Source organism: Atta cephalotes (assembly GCF_000143395.1).
Source record: "Atta cephalotes unplaced genomic scaffold scaffold00013, whole genome shotgun sequence".
Classification (NCBI taxonomy): domain Eukaryota; kingdom Metazoa; phylum Arthropoda; class Insecta; order Hymenoptera; family Formicidae; genus Atta; species Atta cephalotes.
The window spans coordinates 5,261,309-5,270,122 of NW_012130077.1; the positions used below are offsets into that span (position 1 = coordinate 5,261,309).

The 8,814-nt window shown below is 38.2% G+C and overlaps 1 protein-coding gene across 1 annotated transcript; it reads left to right on the plus strand.

Annotated features, from left to right (window-relative positions):
• The first annotated feature begins 1,425 nt into the window (after positions 1-1,425).
• Positions 1,426-4,444, plus strand: LOC105617591 (zinc finger protein 567-like). Its single transcript, XM_012199148.1, has 3 exons — positions 1,426-2,813; positions 3,440-3,599; positions 3,785-4,444. Exons 1-3 carry the CDS (start codon positions 1,426-1,428, stop codon positions 4,442-4,444), a joined length of 2,208 nt encoding a protein of 735 aa, XP_012054538.1.
• Positions 4,445-8,814: the final 4,370 nt, after the last annotated feature.

The following is an 8,814-nucleotide window of genomic DNA, read 5'->3' on the forward strand; positions in this document are numbered from 1 at the left end:
GTAAGTAAGTAAGTAACGTAAGTAAGTAAGTAAGTAAGTAAGTAAGTAAGTAAGTAAGAAGTAAGAAGAAGAAGAGAGAGAGAGAGAGANGANAAGAGAGAGAGAGAGGGAGGGAATTATGTCTATTTCTAGATACGCATATCTAAAATTAGGCCATAAGACAAAGATGTTATTAAGATGTTTTAATGATAATATAAGATGTTTCGCATGTCCGATTTTGGACATGCGTACTATCGTGTAGGTGCATATATGGGTTATTTACATTATATAGAAAAGGGATAACTCCGGAAATAAGGAGGAATATAATTGGTACTCTACTGATACGTATTTATACGAAAGATACAAAAATTATCGGGAGAAAAACAAGAAGAAAAATAGCTAGAGATAGCGATAAAATAAAATGTAAGCGGAAGGCTTATAAGAAGTTAAGTGCGTTCGAATATGGCGGAAAAATGATCGCGCCGTCGGCATAATTGGCAAACAAGGAAAAGTGCTGCCATCACGAAAGCGCTCGGTGACGCTATCGGCGACTCCGCTCCCTCCAAAATCGCGCGTACATTGGCAACATTGTTTTTTGGTAGTTTACAAATAAAATGGCCGATATGTGAGGCTAGTTTGTATGGACAATAAAATATGCAATTATGTAAAATTAATGACCGTCGGCTGTGCGTGTGTCCAAGTGAAAACGTAGTCCCGTGAGCGCGAAAGGTGGAAAAAGTGCGTGAAGCACGAGTGAGAGTGTGGGAGCGCCGCGGGAGGAAGGTGGAGGTTGTCTTTCAAGACCCGTGGACGCCGTGGCCGCGGGCCCGAAAACGAGGAAACCTTCTTATGGTCTCCAACACATAGAAGAGCCGTGGCAGCGTGCTTCCTTCTATTGATGTACAGTGGCGCGACAACGCTACGAAAACAACTCGTAGATCGGCGGAAGCACGTTTTGAAAAGAGTTTACGGCCGCCTTGTCCCGATATTGCCGACGTACGGCAGGTACGGCTGACTGCGGCTTCTTGACTAGTCTCTCGCACAGGCCCGGTCTCGATTAATGTCCCCCGAGAACGGAGTAAGCACCTCGGGAATATATTGCACTCTCAAACTGTAGCGAGATTAATCACTTTACAGCCTCATTGTGTATGTAGCCCGCCGAGCCGGAGCCGGAACCGGAGCTGTAGCTGGAGCTACCGAGTCCAGTTCAAGCATCCTCTTCTACAGCCGTTCTTGGCATAGATATGATTCCCGTGTTTTACCTCCAAGGCCGAGATACTGGAGCGTGACGGGTACGTTTACTTGGAACCTCTCAAAATATTTCCCACCGATCAATTTGTTATAGTGGAAAGGGCTGGCGCGGAAAATGCATTGACAGAAGACACGGAGCAACGCACGAGTGCCGCGTCCAGCCAGACTCACCCACCTATCACTACCTTTACGACCATGTGTACCACTCCTGGAAATGCAGGAGCAGGATTCGGGTACGCTTGGTCCTTTGGTGGGCCAGGGACGGAGACCCGAGAGAATGCCCAGAGCGAACTCGCCACCAATATCAGTTATGCTGTCAACAACAATCAGGATCAAGGTTCCAGTCAAAAGATACAAGTCGATATTAAGCCGACCAAGGTTGCCACTACCACTCATCGTCGGCCAATGTTTGCGATGAACGAGAGTTGTCAGCAAACCCCTACTACGCATCATGGCCATACGGGTGGAGCGCATAATCAAACAACCCATGGTACTCACGTCCGTACTAAAAAGCATCACGATGTATTTTCATTAACCTGTGACAAAGGGGGATGTAATTGCGATGCAGCGCATCCCACACCTCCACCTTCCTTGTTCTCAAATACCTTAGTTTTTACTACAGCCGACAAGCATGCCATGAGTAAGCACTTCATGACACCGCTCGGACCGTTGCAGCTTACGGCAGAAGAGTGCAATGAGATATTAATGAAGAGAGCAGCTGCTGCGTCTAATCAAGCCAATGCAGCGAATAACGTTGCGACCAGTCAGACAGACAATACTGCCCATTTCGGGCACGTTTTGACTCATGTGAATACTACGCAAATTGAGTCGAAAGCCAAACAGCAACAGGATATGGGAAGTCAGGTCCGTGTACCGAAAGAACGACCGTATTCTTGTTCAGAATGTGGCAAATCCTTTCTTCTCAAACATCATCTTACGACACACGCCAGAGTTCACACTGGAGAACGGCCGCACATTTGCATTCATTGTGGCAAAAGTTTTGCGCACAAACATTGTCTTCATACGCATCTACTATTGCATAGCGCCGAGAGACCGTATCAATGTCGCGAATGTAAAAAATCTTTCACTCTGAAACATCATCTTGTAACACATACCCGCGTGCATACGCGGGAGCGGCCGTTTGTCTGTCAAGAATGCGGAAGAGCATTTCCTCTAAAACGTCATCTAGTGACGCACAGTAAATTCCACTCGGGGGAAAGACCTTACGTTTGCGAAGAGTGCGGGGAGTCGTTTTCGCAAAAGGATCATCTTACGATGCATTCACGCTTCCATGGCAGCCTACATCCATTTGTTTGCCACGATTGCGGTGCAACTTTCCAAAGGAAGTTTGAGCTAGTTAATCATGGTCGGTTACATGGCAGAGTTCCACATTCGTGTACTGTCTGTGGAAAGGAATTTCTGCAGAAGAGAACACTTTTAGCTCATATGCGTTTACATACAGGCGAAACACCTTTCGCTTGTACTGTTTGTGGAGAAGCATTCCCTCGGAAAACAGACCTGGTCGCTCATTCTAAGATTCACAATAATAATGCAAATCCAGATGAAAAATCTCTCACATGCAGGTGAGACATCGTATATAATGTAATTGCAGTAATTTTTTAATTTTATCTTAAGATTTATTCTTCTCATCTTACATCGTGATACAACTCTAGTTGCTATTGAGGATATGCTGTGTGAAATTTTTATAAACTTTTTTAGAGTCTATGTTCAGCGATTTCATACTATTTTTTTAGTAATAATTATGTGTACTGTGAAATGTATATATACATATAAAATGTATATTGAGATAAATTTATTGCATATCTCGAATTCAAAGTATATAATGTAATAAAATTGAATTATCGAACATAATTGGATGTAAAATATGACATTAAGACAAATTGAATCAAATTTTCCTTTATTTATGATTTCATGTTAAGAATTTAAGCTATCAGACAAAATTTAGTACATGTAACATGATTTATGTAATATATATTATAATATTGCTTAACTAAACATCTTTCAAGATTTTCATACATGTTTGACAAATCATAAGAGATAAATATCTAGCACTTATTAGTATATTAGAACAGGTGAAAACAAATTATATAATTCAAATATATATTCATTCTGTGATATTATAAGTACGTTCAGTTTCTTTCTAATAAAACAAATTGACATGATTCTTAATATGTGATTATTATTTCAGAGAATGTGGGCTGGAGTTCCCGAATCGAGAAGCTCTAAATTTGCACCAAAGGTTACATACTGGCGATCGAACACTTGTAACGGACCTTTGTGGATTAGCAGCTGCCTTTCAGCAAACTCCAGCACATTTTCTTACCCCGAACACTCCAGGAGCACATCAAGTAATCATCACTGAATACCAATATAATACTTAAAAATATCTTTAAATAATGAAATTTGGCAAATTTATATTTTTTTATTTTTAATGATACCTATTTTTAAAGATACCTAAGTATCTCAATTAATAATTATTAACAATCTGTGTTCAAAATGTGAAATATACAAATTATAAATAATGTATTTTTAGATGAACGGGCCGATAGGAACGCCGGGTGTAAGTCATATGCATGGTGCGACACAAACATCTCCCCCAGTGGGTACAGGACCAAAACCTAAGCCACACATTTGTCCTGATTGCGGCCGTGGTTTCGCACAAAAACACGGCTTGTCACAACATCAACGACGTCACACAGACGGCAGTTGCCATATAAGATCACACATATGCGATAAATGCGGCAAAGCTTTCTTCCAAAAAAATCATTTGTTACTACATCAACGTCAGCATATGGATCCGCCACCAAGTATACTTAGGCAACAACAAAGACAAGCTGCTCAAGCTGCAGCTCAACAAGCACAACAGCAGCAACAACAACAGCAAGTGCAACAGCAAGCGCAACAGCAACAAGTTCAGCAACAGCAGCAACAGCAGCAGCAAGTGCAACAAGTACAGCAGCAGCAGCAGCAACAGCAGCCACAGCAACAGCAACAAACGTGTTCTGTCGATACGAAAACGATTCAACTACAGGCAATACAGCAGCAGGTACAGCAGGTGCAACAACAAGTGCAGCAGCAACAACAGCAGCAACAGCAACAACAGCAGCAACAACAGCAGCAGCAGCAACAGACGCAGCAACAGCAAGCATGTTCCGTGGACGCTAAAGCAATACAGTTGAATGTCACCATGTGAGACGGTATAAAGATGAGGGACTGGAGAGTCCTTGAAACAATAGCACTCCCAAATGCGCACCCTGCTGCCACCCTCTGCACACACTTCTCTTGTACTAACAATACACGTTAGATATATATTTATTATCTCTAGATTCAAAAATAATAATCAATTTTATTACAAGAATAGGAATATACAAATGATATACATATATATACACTATATTCTAATTAATATAAGGCTTGTATAACAAGAAAATAAAAATAACCATATATTAGTGTTTTACATATACTTTATAAATATACAAATATAAAAATATATAAATATATAAATATATAAATATATACTCTAGACATGTAAAATGAGACTAAAACAAATTAGTTGCCTTAACGAGAAGAAGAATTTTAATGGACATATTAACTATTATGTTTGGTGATTTTTTCATTTACTTTTATTTAGTAGGACGTCACTTTATAAGAAAACACATATTGAATAAATCAAGATAAAAAAAGAATAAGTTCGCCGTGTATCGCTGCTTTGTTGTTATCCTTCTCAATCAATGTATTTGTGCGATGGTAATTGAAAGAAAATAATCAATGTATGAACAGTAAAAGAGTAACAGAAAAAGGGGAAAATTCTGTAAACAGTTTTGGCAAAGGGAGAGAGGGTGGCAGACATTGCGCATTTATGAAGCATTTTTAAAGCTTAGATCTATACAAGATAGCATTTTAGCCTCGCGCAATTTATATTTTTACGTTAAATAATACGAGCAAATTGTTCGTTAAATTTTAGAAATACGTAAGAATCCCGGTTTTATAAGATCCAAATATCAATAAATGGATGTAAATGTTTTTCGTGAGGAGTTAACGCGACGTATGGACGCCATATAAGATCTTAACTTTATATACAAAAAATTAAAATGCATATATTAGTTTTACATTAGTAAAGTTATAAGATTAATACATGTACATTCTATACATGTACTAATCTTTTTTACACTTGCACTTCGCATTTAGGATCCCAAGAAGCCTTTCCACGTGCTTAATTGTCTTTTTCGATCAAAATATTTTCTCCATAATAAAGTGCGCGTCGCGTGCAGTTACGAGATTGCTTAGCGGGTTCTTTTAGTAAAATGCAAATTTAATTTTTGTCAACAAGAGTATATTACTTAATAATATAGCTAGAGAATCGGAAGAAATACAAATAAAGGTTTCCTACATAGTTTTAATACGTATCTCTTTCTTTTTTTTTAAATAACGTAAAACGTACCGATATCCGTAATATATCCGTATACATAAAATTTAAAGTGCAAATTTATGTGTGATTGATGTCAGCTTTTCTACCTCTTTCTGTCTCAAACAAAATTGTAGATGTTAATATTTCTTTTTTTTTCTTTCAGCTTACATGTTGAAAGTTTAAAACTTTTTTTTAAATCGTTCCGTCTTCCTTTTTTGTTTAAAATTTATTAAATAATATAACGCTCGAGAAAAAGAGAAAATATACTGTGGACATTACATCGGTATGTAAAGTAAGTACATATCGCATGAATCATAATACATGAATCATATATACGCTTGATTAATTATACATATACACATAATTTTAGAGTCATATCAAATCGATTAAAATACAGTTCGTACATATATGTATTTTATTTTTGTTAATGTAAAAACTATATATGGAAAAAAGATTCAAATTATACAATTTTTTTATTAATCTAATATTTTTTTAAATACACAAACTGATATATATTTTTTGTCGTTTTATATAAAAAACATAACTAAAGTTATATAAAAGTTATATAAAAAACTAAAGTTGGCAAAATAGATATAATGCGTGAAATTTGGTGTTAATTATTGTTAAAATGTCAAGGAACATTTATTACGAATTATTATTTACTACAATTTTACAAATGAGCATTCCTATAGTATCCATCTACGAATTTTAATTCTAATAAAATCCATTTCAAACTAAACAAACAATACATAAACTTTCGCATATTTTTTTATTTGCGCCTTCAATTTTTTTTTAAATCAAAATAAATTAGAATATCTTATTATTTAAATTTTCTATGAAAAATCGACACCATATTTCTCGTCAAAAATATCAGTAAATGCGCGCTTTTCGTCACATCAAAATTGTACGAAAATGGTAATATGAATACAAAAAATATGCATAATCAAAATAATAGGAAGCTTCGGTATTACAAAATCTGAAATAAATTCTCTTTAAAAAGTCAAGATAGTACTTCCACTGTAGTTATATTATTATTTCATACAGCACACAAATGTATCCGAGATACATTCTGGGGATGTTCTTAGGACATTTGAGGATATATACGGACGTCTTTAGGACATCTAGAAGTCTGCTGCGTGCGTGCGTGCGTGCGTGCGTGCGTGCGTGTGTGTGTGTGTGGGGGGGGGTGCGTGTGTGTGCGTGTATGGAATATTATTTTTAATCGACGGATGTCGTTGAAAAATCTACATTGTGCTATCGGACCTAGATAAGAAAGCATCGTGATTAGAACAAAGAAACAATTGTGCAGAATTTGCTTTGTAAATCTTTTTAAAAGAGTACGGACATCTCGTTACATATTGCATGAAGAATCAATTATGTATGCAATTTCGTAAGAACAGTTAATGTTAAATAATTCAATATTTACATGTCGATATTTCGCGAACGTCAAATTCATGAATTATCATCACACTATTATCGTGAAATTATGCGTGAAATTATAATCATGCCTATAGCCTATACGTCATTTGTCTATGCTATAACGTCATTTAAATGCCAGTCTCGCGTTAAAAAATTCTTTTTACTTGCGTTTGTACTACAAATAAATAACGTAAGAATTAAAAAAATAGTTTTATGCAAATCGCAATAGGAAGCAAGTTTATCAACGTAAATTATTGGTATGAGATCAGATTTTAGAATTTCTCATAGTAATAAAATAAAATTCGCTTTGATGCTGGGATACGTTCGAAATAAAATATACCTTACGTTCTAAAATAACGATCATAATACAAAAGAATATAAAAATAAAACGTAATAAATAAAACATAATTTTCCTCCCACATAATTTTCTAAATCTGAATAATCAAGATTCAGACATTTCTTTGAAAAAAAAAAAGGATAAGTAAAATAGTCGAAGATCATTTATCAAAAAAAGATGATACATACATAGATATTTTCTCATAACATTTCGGTATAAATCACGAAATGGAAATGACATAAATATTGATTTAAACATATGCATATACACGTGACAAAATCGTGATAAAGTACAAAAAGAAATTGATCGCAGTTTTTAATAAAGGGAGCAGTTTTTAAAAAAAAGAAACAACTTATAATGTTGGGACACTGGAACAGAGCCTGATCATCAATGTCGTATGGCATTCGCCAATTTGCGACATGAAGCGCAATCAAGCGACATTTCGAATGAGACACGTCGCGCAGTCTAGCGGTGATGTCCGTAAACGGTAAGCGACTTTGAGCGCATGCGCGCGGGTCATCGTATGCGCGATTTCGCCTGCGGACAGCGGACGAACCGAAATAAATCGAACGACGCCGAGTCGATCAGCGGTACGGCGTAAACTGGCGTAAACGGTAAACGGCGTTCGCAGGACGTGCGCGTTTCGCATTAGTGATGATCAAAACGGACCGTCGTCCTCGCCGTGATCGCTCGTGGCACAGCACGCAAACGAAACAGCCGTGATCCGTGATCCGTGTTACGACTGTTACGAGTCGCGAGGCAGAGGGAAGAAGATCGAGAACCCGCGTCGTCGTCGCGCTCCGCCGCAGCGGTCACGGATGCATATGGAGGTACGTGAAAAGCTCACCCCGTCGACGTTTCCTACTTTACTCCGGTATATACTTTTTTCTTTACTCGGAGAAACCCACCACGATTTCGTGACATCCTCGACACGACGCGACGTGACGAACGCTCCGCTCCGCGACGCGACGCAATACGACGCTACGATGCTACGACGACACAGAGCTATCGCGGGAGCGACGTCAATGCGCGCTTTATGTCGCGATCAGTAAACGAATTTTCTTCGTTACGCGTTCGCTCTGACCAAGTCGTCGTCGTCGTTGTCGTCATCGTCAAGCTCGTTCTGCTTATCGAGTATTATGCCTAGTTGGCACCATAGTTACGTACTCCATACTTGTCTGTCTCTCTCCACTTGTCTCCAACTACGTATTATTGTTTTTCGAATCTCCGTCAGAGATGTCGGCAAGGGAAGGGACACCCTCCTCGCGACAGAGAAAGTGAGAATCATCACGTCTTGAACCCACGATGACGGGTTCCAGAGAAACCCCGCGGTTAAAACATCGGGTTTGTGTACGTTCTCAGCTGATGGGGCCTGTCAGCTGCCTCGTTCGTCGTGTCT

What these genes read in the sequence shown, in the direction of transcription:
- LOC105617591 (XM_012199148.1), top strand. Translation starts at nt 1,426, where the DNA reads ATGTGTACCACTCCTGGAAATGCAGGAGCAGGATTCGGGTACGCTTGG. An exon ending in GAAAAATCTCTCACATGCAG is followed by an intron (nt 2,814 to 3,439) that starts GTGAGACATCGT and finishes TTATTATTTCAG; the next exon opens with AGAATGTGGGCTGGAGTTCC. An exon ending in ACACTCCAGGAGCACATCAA is followed by an intron (nt 3,600 to 3,784) that starts GTAATCATCACT and finishes ATGTATTTTTAG; the next exon opens with ATGAACGGGCCGATAGGAAC.